Source organism: Monodelphis domestica, chromosome 6 (genome assembly GCF_027887165.1).
Source record: "Monodelphis domestica isolate mMonDom1 chromosome 6, mMonDom1.pri, whole genome shotgun sequence".
Taxonomy (NCBI): domain Eukaryota; kingdom Metazoa; phylum Chordata; class Mammalia; order Didelphimorphia; family Didelphidae; genus Monodelphis; species Monodelphis domestica.
Genome location: NC_077232.1, coordinates 25423291 through 25439067, shown reverse-complemented (window position 1 = coordinate 25439067; position 15777 = coordinate 25423291). Strand labels below are relative to the sequence as shown.

Genomic DNA, 15777 nt, shown 5'->3' with positions numbered 1-15777 from the left:
GATCATGCCATTCCATTTCCTGAATTCTTGCCGATGTGCAAACTGTCCCTGATACCTGGAAGATAATCTCTTTTTATCACTGCCTCTTAGAATTCCTAGTTTCTTTTAATGATCATCTTGAATTCTTCTTCCTACAACCTTTTCTAATCTCCAATAATGTTCTAGTGACAATTCTCAATTACATCAATGGATGAACAGACAAACAGTAAGAGAGAGAGAGAGAGAGAGAGAGAGAGAGAGAGAGAGAGAGAGAGAGAGAGAGAGAGAGAGAGAGAGAGAGAGAGAGAGAGATTTTGTCTTGTCTTCTCTGAAGGAATAACCTTTTTGTTTGACTTTTCAACTTGATCTCTATATCTGAATTACCTAGGTTAGTGGCAGAGCAACCAACACATAGAGAGTAGTTAATGAATGCTTATTAACTGATTGATTGGTTGGTCCATTAATCTCATTTCAGTTTCACAATAACCCTATCTTGTAAATATTACAGGTATTGTTATTTCTATTAAAATGAGGAGATAATCCTGCATGATTATTTCCTCATGGTTACATATAGCTAGTAATTATGAGTAGGGGGATTTGTACTCATTCTTCCTAAATCCCAAATTGATACCATATCTATTTTATTAGATAGCCTTTGTATACATATGTAGACCCCAAATTACAAATTTTCACTCAAAAGGGACCTCAGAAGGCAACTAGTACAACTCTTGCTTTTAGAGGAATCCCTCCTACAATATACTAGCAATTTTTCCTTTACTCTTCACTAACTCTATTGAAGAAAAGCATGCTGGCTCTGGAGGAAGTTCATTCGTCCTTTTGAATTGTTCTCATTGATAGGAAGCTTTTTGTTTTGTTTTGTTTTGTTTTCCTCTCATACTCCCTTTGGGACAGACTATACCTCAAAAGCAGTATACATATACACACAGAGAAACACATACACATACATACACACAGAGAAGGGACATGCTTTGAACAATAAATAGAAACTCCCCATCCTTTCCCTTGAGACCAAATCCATTGTTGATTTCATAAGTTTATCCAAAAAAAAGTGGAAAAATGACTTTTATGTCATTTCTATTTAGACCAGCATTTCTGAGGGTTTTCAAAGAATATGCTTCCTCTTTTTAGGGCTAGTAAAATAGTAGTTTTTATTACTTTGTCAAATTCATGAAGAAATAGGTGGACATGTTTGTAGAATAGAGAGCCCGTCATGGATGGGAAATGGTATAAGCTGCTGTGTATTTAATGTGTCCAGTAATTATGCACTTTCATGCTCCTCATTATAATATTCCTCCTAGATCAATAAGAGAACCCAGAGGGCAAGGACCTTCTTGCTTGCTTGAGTTTTTTATTCCCTAGAGTTGGTAGATAATAAAAAAAAATTGTAATCACTGGGTTTCTCTTTCTGCAGGTTTGTCTATCACTTTCTATGTAAACATAAACTGTATATATATATATATATATAAATATGTATATATTTATATATGCATGTATCTTCTCTTTCTGGCTCCATTTCTTTCCCTGTGTCTCTCTGTGTCTTTTCCCTCCCCCCTTACCTATCATGTAGGTTACTATTACTTTTAACTCTAAAAACTCTGGAACATAACTTTAAATCCTCCCTTGGAACTTATTAGTGTTCTTGTTCACTATTATGACAGTTTGCTATTTTTCTTATCTATTTTGCTTTTCCTATGGACTATTCTTACTGGAATGATTAAATGATAGGGGAGAACAGCCACCACATATTTTTCACTAATGAAGAAAAATGGTGACAGTAGATTTTGGGTATAGTAAAGAGAAATGTTCCAAGGGATTCTGGATTCTGACTAGGATTATTGGCCAATGTAGTATTCTAGGTATTGGTGACAGAATTCATCATCGGAAAATCTGTAACTGTCACTTATGAAATATATGATTTTTGTTTCTCCATACGGTATATTATGTAAAGGAGTGAGTTGTGAAAGATAAAAAAGCTTGGACTCATCAGGAGCTGTCTACATTAGTGACAAGGTGACATTTGCCTCAGAGCTCAGCATTGGCAAATGGAAAACAGGATCAATGTAACTGAGTTTATCCTACTTGGTCTTATAAAGAATCCTGAGATGCAAACAGTCTTATTTTTTATATTTTTAATCACCTATATCATCACTGTGATGGGCAATGTCCTCATTGTGATCACGATAACCTCCAGCCATACTCTGGACTCCCCAATGTATTTCTTCCTTTCTTTCTTGTCCTTAATTGATGCTTGCTATTCATCTTCAATTGTCCCCAAAATGCTAGCCGACTTACTGTGTGAGCGAAAAACCATTTCTTTCAATGGGTGTATGACACAAATATTCGTTGAACATGTCTTGGGTGCCTCTGAGATTGTTCTTCTCATAATAATGGCCTTTGACAGATATGTGGCTATCTGCAAGCCCTTGCATTACACAACTATAATGAACCATCGATTATGTTGTCTTCTGGTTGGACTGGCTTGGACAGTGGGCTTCCTGCATTCAACAGGACAAATCCTTATTACATTGTGGCTCCCATTTTGTGGACCCAATGTCATAGATCACTTTTTATGTGATATAGTCCCTGTGATTCAACTTGCCTGCACAGATACCTTCATTGTTGGTCTGCTGGTGGCTGCAAATGGAGGATTAATTTCCATGATTAGTTTTATTGTGTTGATGTGCTCTTATGTTATCATCCTGCGCTCCCTGAAAAGTTACAGCTCTGCAGGGAGGCGCAAAGCTCTCTCAACTTGCAGCTCCCACATCACTGTTGTTGTCTTGTTCTTTGTTCCATGTATTTTCATGTATCTTCGACCAGTGACCACCTTCCCAATGGATAAAGCTGTGACTATATTTTTCACTCTCATCACACCCATGCTAAACCCACTGATCTACACAGTGAGAAATGCAGAGGTAAAAAATGCCATGAGAAAGTTGTGGAGCAGAAAAGTGGTTTCAGATTATAAATGACATAACATAATCTAACTGATTTAGTCTTAGGTTCAGAGTTGTGTATGAAGAACAGTGCATCACACTGTAAGGAAGGGTACTGGGTAGATAGGGAATCAGCAAAGAAATAGCAAGACTGTCCAAACAATGACTGTATGCTGACATAAGGATAATTTCTAGGCATGTTATATATGTAGCACAGGTGAGCATTGGAATGGGTTATTGAAGGGTGTACCATCGGTATGTGACCAATGTCACTTATTTGTTTCATGCCAATCTTTGAATTCAAGTCCATTTTGTAATTGAGATAAATTCCTATGAATATGCTATGAGTAAAATAATGAATGCCCAATACATGAACATTCAGATATTTTTATGGAACTAAGTAAATGTGCCAGAACAGCAATATTTTCAAGACAAGGAGAACATATACATGATATGAAAATTATCTCTAATGTTTCATTTCCCTTGGTGAATAGATTCAAAGAAACATTGCTCACTGTGGGAGGGGGGCAGTGGAATTTATTTTTCTCAGAAGGCTGTACAATTGGGTGCATAACAGTTCTAATAGAAGGTGGTGCTATTGTCCATTCTACAAGGACATTCTTTAAAAGCAGAGTTATCAGAGACATTATATGAAGCAACAAGAAAAAAATAACAAGTGTCGAATGACAAGAGAGAAGAAAACAGTCAAGTCATTAATTGTGATCAGAATCAGAGAGGGAAGAAGAATAAATTTCAAGGAACTTTATAGATTTCTACAAAATATTCTTCATGGACGAAACCTTCTGACTTTGCAATGAAGACAAGAGGTTACCCAGGACTATAACCTGTCATATGACACTTTCTAAATGAAACCTAAGTTTTATAATATCATGGAATCTGAGAGCTCAAGGGGACCACAGAAATTGCTGTGAAATCAAAAAATAGTTTCTAACCTCCCATATTTTACCCTAGAAGTTTTCAAATTTTGTAATACCAGAATTTAAGAAAGTACAGGAAGTGGAACCCATTTATTTAATGATGTAAATGATACATTAATTATTTGATTCATTTTCCTATTCTTTGTATTGTTTCATGTCTTAATTGCATGCTTTTGTTATTGAATTCATGTGTCTAGTGTGTAGAATGGTAATAGAAAATGGATTCTACAGGAAGTAGAAAAATTTTTTAAGAAAACTGAGTGTATGAGAAGTTCCTGGGCCATGCAAGAGCTTTTTATTTTTTATGGAGTTAGGGAGTTTGTATAATTTTTTTTAGAGAATTGACAACATAATGTGAGAATTACTGAGATCATTATTTGAAAATTTTGTTCAAAAAGGTACAATCTCTATTTTGAGAAAGTTCTTTGAGAATTACAGGAAGCACACTGAGTGAAGGGATATGATGTCAAATGTATTGTGCCATATGCTTTTTTGTGTTAAGAATATGTTTCATATATTTTCTATAGTTTCCAGTTTTATGGAAAGAAATGGACAATTTGTCATATTCTATGTGCGTTTTTGAAAAAATAATTATAATAATAGTTAATGACAATATCATAAATTTGAGGCACATTAAATGAAGGGACTATTTTAAACATCTGAAACTTCACAAGAGTTTTTTTTTTCTTTTTAAAGACATTCATTAAGGTTACTATATATTCTAATGAAGGTGATATGAATTAAAAAAAAGTTCTGTGATTATTTTCTAAGTTAAAACCTTCTCTTAAAAATCTTTAAATATTTGAATAAATTTTATCTTTGAGGTTAGATTTTTTTTTGAAATAACCAAAATTCACTTGGAGCTTGTTCTAATGAATAAAAAGGAAGAGTCATGTTTGGAAATATGTTATAGTTTGATAAAAAATGTGATTCTTCAAAAAAAGAGCATATCAAGAGAAGACCCAAGTTTTCATTATTTCATATTATCAAGTTAAAAAACAACAACAACAACAACAACAACAACAACAACAACAACAACTAATCTTCAAGAGTGGGTAAAGTTAGCCTCCAAAAGGACAAAAATAAATCCCAAGAGATATGCTGAAGAGTCATGATGATTTATGAAGATGAGGTTAATTTTATTTTGTATCTTTTATTTAATTCTATAAACTAAAATTGTTCTCAACTGTGGATAAGCAAACACTGAAAGGAAATATAAAATGCATTTCCAAATTAAAACATATACATTTGAAACATTTTATATATTGTCAAAGTATAATTTTTAATCTGAGATTATATATCTACAGCAATAACTAAATGATTTTAATATTATGAGATTATAAAAAGGAAGGGAATTTATAAATCATTTAGTACCATCTCCTAGTTTTGTAGATTAGGAAGGTGAGGTTCAACTAGGTAAAGGGATTTACCTAAAGTTTCAAACTAGTAACCTGGTGATCTTAGGGTGGAACTCAGTTGAACTTTTACAAACTTTTCTAAAGTTTCCTTTCCTGCTTTCAGTTTCTATGAATTTCTTATGCTTAAATATGTGAGACTACATAGAGTGATAGATAGGTAGATAGATCAGAAAGAGATAATTGAGCTTTTTCAGCATCTCATTAATGACCTTTGTAACATTTTCTGTTATTACATAGGACAAGGTAATATCATTATTCAAATATCATTTGAACCTCACAATTAGTGGGTGGGATGAAAGTCAGACAAAACACTGATTTGCTGTAGAAAACTCCTAACACAGGAACTCATGAAATCAGTACAAACACATTTCAGAACTTTTAGAGGTAGAGTTGCAGGAGCATTGAGGGTTTTAAATGATTTTCTCAGGATCACATAGCTAAAATATACCTGATCATTTTCTACTTTGCCACTAAATTCTGATACCAAGTTGGCACAGTGGATAAAGTACTGGGCCTGGACTCAGGAAGACATGAATTTAAATGTGGCCTCAAACACTGATATGTGACACTAGCCAAATCACTGAAATGTTTCCCTCATTTTATTCATATGTAAAATGAGGTGGAGAAAGAAATGTCAAAGCACTAAAGTATGTTCATCAAGAAAGACTCAAATGGAGTCACATAGAGTAGAACCCAATTAAAAGATGACTGAACAGCTATCTCCTTATAAGACTGAAATGGGAATATGTGTGTGTGTGTGTGTGTGACAGAGAGAGAGAGAACATGAATATATTTTAAAATCAATGAATCAGAAAACATTTATTAAGTGTCCACACTATGTTAAATTTTATACATGCATGATACATAGTTTTAAATATTTGGAAAATGAAAAAAAGGCAAAACCAATCCCTAACTTAAAGAGCTATGATGCTCCTTCATCAGGTTGTGAGCTACATCACAACAAGGATTGTCTTTTATCTTTCTTTGCATCCTTAAAACTCAGCATGATCCCTGTCACATGATAGGTAATATATACCCACATGTCCATAATATATGTATATATGTATGGATGCATGCATGTATGGATGTGTTTCTGTCTCTGTCTCTATCTGTCTGAAAATAGTTTAAGTGAATAAATTTGAGGAAAGTAGATAAATTTCTGGAGATTTTTCAAATAATTTTTATGATCATGATCATTATCTTTATGATCATGTTATGAAAAATGTCACCTTATGATTATCCTGTTGTTATATACAATTTGGTCAGAAAAATCAACATTATTAATTATTTGTGGTAAGGATTAACCTACAATTGGAATTAGAATTTATTTTTGGTTAAATATAACAGAAAAATCAACATTTATTGCCTAATTTAAAGTTCATTTCTCACAATAGCCATAATACTATAGTCTTTAACAAGGACCTCTTTCATTGTATCCCCCTTTTGAGGTTGTATTATATTTTCCCCTATATATTCATTCATTTCATTTAAATTCTAAAATTCATTATATTATTATAATATATTATCAATTATTATCATAATCATGAATAGTAACCTATGGTAATTTTATTGATTTTAGTTACATATGTTATAACATTTCCTTTCTAATTTCTAATTTTGATAATATAAGTTTCTGTCCCTTTTTTATATTTTTAATCAAATTTCTTGTCTCTTAATTGTATTATCCAATCTGGTTTGAACTTCCACCTTTTCTCTATCTCTTAGATTACCGCCTGTGCTACAATCTAAAAGAAGATCTTCTGCATCTCAGACCTTTTTTCCATTTTGTCTTTAGCCCAAAATATTTTCCTTTTGAAGGAAGTCAATGAAACAAAGAAAATTCAAAAAACAAAATGAAAATATACTTTTTTGAATCAAATCTCAAATAACACCTAAGCAAAAGAAGCATTAATCAAATGCATGAGCCATATTGATTAGGTAGTGGGAACAGAAGGGTTTCTGATGGCAATTAAGAGCCATGTTACAGCCAGAAGAAATTACAGAAAGTTTATTATAAAAGAACATGAAATTGATCATCATTATAGATTATGTGAGGAAATGGTAGATACTCTGTGACATACATGTCATGCAGAACAGCATACATTTCTAATTAGTGACAAAATAAGAGAGCAGTTTATAAGAATTTAATTTTTAATAATAATATAGTAGAGTTGTAAATTAATGTTATTCCTTTAAGCCAGAGAAAAGAAAATTTCTAGCAGATTTTAACAATGAACAATTTTGTTTAATTAATATAGAGATAGTCAAAGAATACAATAAAATTAATAGTGTAAAAGAGAGAAATTTGGGAAAGAGGTAGAGAAAGAAAATTTCCCAATATCTATACTAGATATCCTATAACTACCTATAATTACTACCTAAACTTGTCTATATCTACCTATAACTGCCTATAGCTACCATTAGATAAAGTCTATCTGATCTCCCTTAAGTTCAGCTCACAAGGCAGAATTAGTATATATCTATATCTATATGTATATTTATACTTATATCTATATCAACATCTATCTATCCATCCATCCATCTATCTATCTATCTATCTATCTATCTATCTATCTATCTATCTACCTCTAAACCACCAACTAATCAACAACCTATATCACCAGCAACCAACCCCCAAAGACTCACACCTAGCAGCCAACTTCCCAGCACCTGCCTGCCCTGTCAGCAACTGACAGACCAATCAATTGATGCTGTCCCCTTTTAAATCCTAATCGTTCCTCCCTCCTGTCTCTATGGTTTCTACTTCCTGGTTAATCCCTATACATCCCTATGGTAAGAGGAACTCCAGGTCATTAAATTTAAAAAGGGATAAAGAATTCCTTTTTTCATTAGCAAGACTTGACCTGATATTTAGAATTACACATCATAATCTTATTCTAGAGAAGATAGGTTATAAATACTTAATTTTAGAATCTATAAAACTACAACATATATATGTACATATGTATAGTGCATATGTACATATGTACATATCTATATCTTGGGTGTCATTCAGTGTTTTGATTGTGTTGAACTCTTCATGAAGTCATTTGGAATTTTCTTGGCAAGAACACTGGAATGGTTTGCCATTTCCTTTTCCAGTTCATTTTATACAGAAGGAAGGAAGGAAGGAAGGAAGGAAGGAAGGAAGGAAGGAAGGAAGGAAGGAAGGAAGGAAGGAAGGAAGGAAGGAAGGAAGGAAGGAAGGAAGGAAGGAAGGAAGGAAGGAAGGAAGGAAGGAAGGAAGGAAGGAAGGAAGGAAGGAAGGAAGGAAGGAAGGAAAGAAGGAAGGAAGGAAGGAAGAGAGAAAGGGAGGGAGAGAGGGAGGAAGGAAGAAAGTAAGGGAGAGAGGGAAGGCAAGTAGTTAATAGAGTTTGTGAATGTGCAAATCCAATCACCTTATATTTTATGGAAGGAGCCAGGGAATGGTTACTAGAAGAAGAATTATATTATGTATTTTGTTTTGGAATGTCTTGGAGTCAATGAATATGTGTGGGTGTTCTGTAATTGGTTCCTTTAGATCTATTCCATGGTTAGAGGAACTTTTCTTCTGTGTAGACAGATGAGTATTTAAATCCAAACTTTGGCCCATACTGGCTTTATGACCCTTAACTTTATGACATACGACTTCTTTATGTTCTGGTCAAGTTTCTAATACTTTAACTTGAAGATAAAGTTGCAACCTGTATTGATAAGTATTTCCTCACTAAAATGTTGTCTATTAAAAAAATCATAGACCTTGTATCTTTATATGTAGATGAATGCATGCATATTCATGTAAATGTATGTGTGTGTATTTATAAGCAAAATGGTATAGTCTCTAAGTTTTTAAAGGAGACATTAGATAAACTTCAGGAGGACAGAGACAGTAAAACTATAGTAGTGAGGGACCTCCAATTTACCTTTCAGATCTAGATAAACCAAACCAAAATAAAGAAGAAAGAAGCAAGGAAAATGAAATAATATCTTACAAAAGTTAGACTAACAGATCTCTGGAGAGAATTAAATGGGAATATAAAGGAATGTACCTTATTTTTAGCAGTTCATTGATTCTATAAAAAACTGTATTGTATGTCTTAGGGCATAAATATTTCACAACCAAATGCAGAATAGGATAAATATTAAAGGAATCCTTTTCAGATCATAATAAAATGAAAAAATATAATCAATAAAACTCCCTGGAAAGACAAATGAAAAAAATATTAATTGGAAACTAAATAATCCAATGCTAAAAAAGATGTGGATCAAAAACAAATTATAGAAGCAATCAATTTTATTATGAGAATAGCAATGGAAAGACAACATATCAAAATTTAGGGGATGAAAACAAAGTAGTTCTTAGGAGAAATTTTATATCTCTAAACACATATCAATAAAATAAGAGAAATTGTAGATCATTTAATTGAACATGCAACTAAAAAGACTAGAAAAAGAAAAAAAATGTTTTTCTTTCTCTTCTAAATATAAGTTAAATAGAAAACACCAACATTTCAACACTTAAAAATTTCCAATGTTTAGTTAGGTAACAAGAACAATTACAAGTTCACTGAGTTCATCTAATTAGATTGAAATGCTCCTGAGAACTCATTACCCACCACAGGCGAAGACACTTTCAAAGAACTTACTCCCCAAAACAACATGTGTTCAAAATTTGAAGCTCCAGAGAAAGACTTTTTCCCAAAGATTCCCTAGAAGGTTATGTTTATTAATCAACAGAGAAATTATAGCTAAGTCATCCAACTCTTCATGGGCCACATCTTCTCTTCCTTCTTCTGACACTAACTGTATCACCATCAACTGGTATCTAAACTCTATATCTTGCTGAGGAATCAGTATAAAAGACTCACAGGTGAGGCTTAAGGGTTAAGAAAATGTAATTTTTTACCCTTTGGAGTAAAAGTTTGTAGAGTCAGACATCTTAGAAGGGATTGAACAGAAATGGCGATGGTAGTGCAATATTACCACTGAATATTTTCTAATCATTTTCATTAGATTATGTCTCCCTGACTGTCCAACAATGTTAGCAACTCAGCAGCTAGTCAAGTTTTGTAAATAGACTCATACATAGATGTAGATCAGAAAAGGAGTATATATGACATATAAGTAATATTATTTATTTATTTAAAGAGTTACTTCATTTTTATCTGGGGTCAATTTCATTATGTCTCTCCTCTCAGGGATGCTAAATCTATATACCCATACACCTCCACACACACACTTACAACTCTACTACTCTAAACAAAAACATCTTCCTATCTTTGTCATATTACCTAATGTAATATCTGTGTGAAAGAGAAAAGAAAAGAGTCAGATAGAGACTGAGAATGAAAATGTAGAGGATGAGAATACCTGAATAAAATCCTTTGTCCAAAGTGATTCTGACAAACCATTTTTACTTTCTGTAACTGCCTTTCATCATCTACATAATCAAGATAGTCAAACACAATTTAAAGTAAGCATAGAATTTCAAGATAGAAGTGCACTTCATATTATTAAGTCATTTAGTAGATGATGAAATTAAGCACAAAGATATGAAAGGCTTCTTTAACTCAGATATACATTTATGGAGTCCTTATTTAAATAAAAATTATCCAGCTTGAGTCCAAGCTTTTTTATTTTTATATTTCCTCAAATCACACATATTAGGTTAGAGCAAGAAAAGGAATTGGTGAATTATGAAATGCTATGAAATGATAGTGACTAACCATTATTATTGTTCAGTATTTCTGTTCACTGTGTTATGTTCACTTAAAATGACCTGTTAGTTGAAGCAAAATTAGAATGAAATTGTACTTTAGAAATTCATATTTCTATCTTATATGAGCATAAGCCTAATTGTGATAGATTTATGGAAGCTTCCTATTCACTTCCTCTTTGAAAGGCAGAAAATATTTTAAGAATCTTTAATAAAAGTTTATTTTAATGACATCTTATTTTGAGAGATATAGGTAAATTGGTTTAATGAATTGATTGATTGATTATGTTGAGTGTCCCTTATTCTAAAACCAGGCTGGCACTAGATAAGAGAAAGCAAAAGGAGGTTATTGAGGATAGGGGAGGACAGAAAAGAGAAGGTCTGAAAATAAACAGAACAGAGAAAAGAGTGAGCTCTTGGGCTGATTATTTGTCTAATGGACTACATATGATTATTGACTTAGAAAATACTACAGAAAATTATTAAAAGGGAGGTAACATCTGTAATAGGACACCTTGAAAGCACAGTAGATAAAATGTCAGGTGTAGAGTCAGAAAGACTCATCTTCCTGAGTTCAAGTCAGACCTCAGACACTGACTAAATATTTGACTCTGGGCAAGTCACTGAATTCTATTTGACTCAGTTACCTCATTTCTATGAGCTGAAGAAGAAAATGGCAAACCACTCCATTATCCAGCATATTATAATTCTTGCTCATATTTTTCTATTAAAAAGTAATTTTAAGTACGTTATAATAGATTTTACAGAATTATGATCTTGTGTAGCAGGTTCTGTACATATGTTGCTTATGAGTGTTTCCTCTTAAAAATTTAGTGGATGATGACTACATTTAATTGTTTTTTGTACACAATCGACCAAACAATTACATAATGAAGAACTGCCACTTTATTTCTCATATTCATATTGAAAATTGGGAAATTATCTAAATTATTTTTCCTAAGTAAATTAGGTCTTTCAACTACTTGTGACTATTTAACTATAAGAAATTCTTAGGACCCTACTGGCCTAGACAAAAGTTTCTTTTTCTTTTTATTTTTTTTTGTTAATGTAATAGGATTATAAGATTTGCTAAACACTTTATCTCATTTGATTCTAAGAACAACTGTAAGAATGGTGCTCTTATTATTCCAGTTTTACAGATAAGGAAAATTATGTTGAGATATATTAAATGACTTTCCCTTGAACCTGATAAAAGTCTGAAGCAAGACTTGAACTTAAATCTTTCTGATTATATATCTGAAAATCAATCTGCTATGATAGTTTCTTAATATTATATGAAAGAATATAGTATTTTCATAAAGATCAAGCTAAGAGTGAGGAATAAACTGTTAGCATTTTCTTATTCCTTTAATGCATGAGCTAATTCTTAGACTCATAAGACTCATGAAATACTGGAAATTTTAATTTTTTGTTTAACACATGAGGAAACTGAGGCTCAAAAAAATTAGTTTTCTTTCCCAAGGTTGCAATGCCAGCTCTAGTGGGTACAAAATCTGCACTTAAGTCCTCTGACCAGTGTGATATCTATTGTGATAAATTATTAATGTCTATCATTTTTAGTAGTGTCTTACTCTTGTGACCCCACTTGTAGTTTTCTAAGTAAAACTACTGGAGTGGTTTAACATTTCCTTCTCTGCTTATTTTTCATATGTGGAAACTGAGCTAAAGAGGTTAAGTGACTTACCCAGCATCACAGAGCTAGTAAAAGTCTGAGCCTGGAAGTGAACTCATGAAGAAGAGTATTCTTGTCTCTAGGTCCAACACAATCCCCTGTGCCACCTAGCTTCTTTTATGTCATACATTAGGTATCTTAACTGTGAACTACCATGGAATGAAGGCAGGAAGAATAGGGGATGGAAAAAGGAGGATGGTGAATAGAAATGAAAATAAAAGATCTTTCTACTTCAGGATTTAGAGACAGTGCAGTGGAGAGTGATGATTTGAGGATGAGAGGTCCAGAGTTCAAATTGTAGCTTTCTTTGTCACTTACTAATTTATATAAACTTTGGTAAATTGCTTATTTTATTTGGGCCCCCATTTCCTCATCTGTAAAATAAAGGATTTAGGCTATGTGACTTCTAAAATCCTTTAAACTATAAAATTATGATCCTATGATTTCTATCCCTTGGAGAACCTGGCTGTATCACTGATCTTATTAATTAGTTATCTTTCCCTTTATAGGTAGACTGGCTTTCACAGCAGTCTTTCCTCCCTGAATGGAACGCTCTCATTCTTCAAACAATGTGACTGAATTTATCCTACTGGGACTTACCCAGAATCCCAGACTACAGAAAATATTCTTTGTAGCATTTTTATTCATCTTCCTCTTCACTGCCTTGGCCAACCTGCTCATTGCAATCACCATTGCCTTGAGTCCCACTCTTTCAGCCCCCATGTACTTCTTCCTTACTTATTTGTCTTTTATTGATGCCTGCTATACATCAGTCACCACCCCCAAGATGATTATTGACCTTCTTTATCAGAGGAGAACTATTTCCTTCAGTGGTTGTCTCACTCAACTCTTTGTTGAACATTTTCTTGGAGGCTCAGAAATCATTCTCCTCATTGTCATGGCCTATGACCGTTATGTTGCCATCTGCAAGCCCTTGCACTACATGACTATTATGCGTCCTCGTATATGCCACCTCTTGGTAGTAGTGGTTTGGGTTGGTGGTTTAGTGCATGCCACTGCCCAGATCCTCTTCATGATCCATCTCCCCTTCTGTGGCCCCAATGTCATTGATCACTTCATGTGTGACCTATTCCCCTTGCTGAAACTGGCCTGCACTGATACCTACATGCTGGGTATGGTTGTTGCTGCTAATAGTGGAGTAATGTGCATGCTGATTTTTTCCATGCTTCTTGTGTCTTACATTGTCATCTTGCACTCCCTGAAGTCCCACAGTTCAGAGGGGCGACGCAAAGCTCTCTCTACCTGTGGCTCCCACTTCCTTGTGGTTGTCCTGTTCTTTGTCCCCTGTATCTTCACATACACACGACCTGTGTGTACTTATTCTATTGACAAGTTAGTCACTGTCTTTTTCGCTATTTTAACCCCTATGTTGAATCCTATAATCTACACAGTGAGGAACACAGAGGTGAAAAATGCCATGAAGAATTTGTTTCAAAAAAGAGTCACTTCTACATCCTAGAAATTCAAGGAGAATTTTAATATTTGCATGAATTGAGGCAGATAATTTTCTGTGCTTGGAATGAAGAAGACATGGACATTTGGGATGATTATCCAATAAAAAGAGATGGGAAATTGATGTGCACAGAATCAAGATTTTGTCTCTAGTTATGTGGTTTGAAGAATGGGATGTGAACCAATGGCATTCCAAAATGATGCTCCCTTATTGCCAAGTATTCAACTGCTTATTAATGAATTATATGAAATTATGGATTATTAAAGCCAAGAGTAACTTAAGGAATAATTTTAGCCTATTCCCTCCTATCATAGATAAGAACCTCACACCTAGGATGATGTGACTTACTCAGAATCATATAATTATAATAAGATCTACACTAGTACTATCATTTAGCCAAGTCACATATCCAGAGCTTTCTTTTCTCATGTTGTCATTGGATATAGCTTGGCAGAGAGTAAATAGTTCAAACACTTGATTATCATAGAATGTAAGGTTTCAGAAGAGGTAACAATAAAGATGATGTTCCCTCATTCCTGGGTAAACTTGAGCATGGTATTGATGGTATTTGAGTTAAGTAGAAAGACCACTTCTTGTTACAGACTCTGAGTTCTAATCTCACCCCTACTATTTGCTATCCATATTTCCTTGCGTAAATATTTTATCTCTCGGATAATTTTAATGTTTTAAAAATATGAGTATTCAGACTAAATGATCTTCCATTAGTAAATCTAGTCATGCTATGAATATTTTCATCCTTTAAAATTCAGTATCATTAGGAAGAGAGAGTTTTAAAACCAATTATAGACCTTTACCCAGTGGTTAAGAACATTGGGTGGGGAGTCAGAAAGACGGGAGTTTCAAATCTGGCCTCAAACACGTCTGGAATGAATGACCCTGAAGAAGTCACTACATCTCTTAACATAATGAAGAAAGGATTAATAGAGGAGGACATGGCAAACAACTCTAATAGCCTTGCCTAGAAAACAACTTGAATATCTATGGTCTACCAGGTTACAAAGAGTCAGAAATGTCTGAATACCAATATAAGTCATTTAATTTGAGCTTTTATTGTGGACTCATGGTAGAAAAGAGAATAGGTGATCTTTGGTAATATGGAAGGGTAGAGTGAGGTTATATTCTACCTCCTTTCTAGTAATCATGAAAGCTCCTAGAGCTAAAAAGGGCAAGGTATATAAATTACTGATCAAGCTTTTCCTTCAAAGAGTAAATATTAAAAAAAATTCAACCTAACCAAGTGTATCCTATTTTTGAAAATTGCTTCATGACTTCCAGTTAATTTTAGTGTTGGGTCTTGTTATTCAATAATTTTGACAAGAGAACAGCTCATCTTTCTGAAATTCATCATCAATCATCTGAAAAGGCTTCTTCTGCAACTAACCCAAATCTATTACAATATAATTTGGAGGTAGAGTGATGAATTCCCATAAGAAAAACATAGGAAGCTGAGGATATGGTGTTCAATTACTGACTTGAGTCTTATTCCCTCTGTGATTTGAGAAAATCACTTCTTCCTCTTTCTATCTCCATTTCCTCATATATAAAATTAATGTTCAGAGTGAATATTCACTGTTATCTTTCTAAATCTATGATACAATAGGG

General features: G+C 33.4%; 2 protein-coding genes across 2 annotated transcripts; both read left to right on the top strand.

Moving 5' to 3' along the window:
• Positions 1 to 2042: 2042 nt before the first annotated feature.
• LOC100019556 (olfactory receptor 4C12-like) lies at positions 2043 to 2972 on the top strand. Its single transcript, XM_001372332.3, has one exon. The coding sequence runs from the start codon at positions 2043 to 2045 to the stop codon at positions 2970 to 2972; it is 930 nt and encodes a 309-aa protein (XP_001372369.3).
• A 9090-nt stretch (positions 2973 to 12062) lies between these two features.
• On the top strand, positions 12063 to 14243 carry LOC100019591 (olfactory receptor 140-like). Its single transcript, XM_001372356.3, has one exon. The coding sequence runs from the start codon at positions 13225 to 13227 to the stop codon at positions 14158 to 14160; it is 936 nt and encodes a 311-aa protein (XP_001372393.3). The 5' UTR covers positions 12063 to 13224; the 3' UTR covers positions 14161 to 14243.
• The last annotated feature ends 1534 nt before the right edge of the window (positions 14244 to 15777 follow it).

Bases quoted from the DNA above. Each gene is read 5' to 3' on its own strand.
- LOC100019556 (XM_001372332.3), top strand. From the start codon at position 2,043: ATGGAAAACAGGATCAATGTAACTGAGTTTATCCTACTTGGTCTTATA.
- LOC100019591 (XM_001372356.3), top strand. From the start codon at position 13,225: ATGGAACGCTCTCATTCTTCAAACAATGTGACTGAATTTATCCTACTG.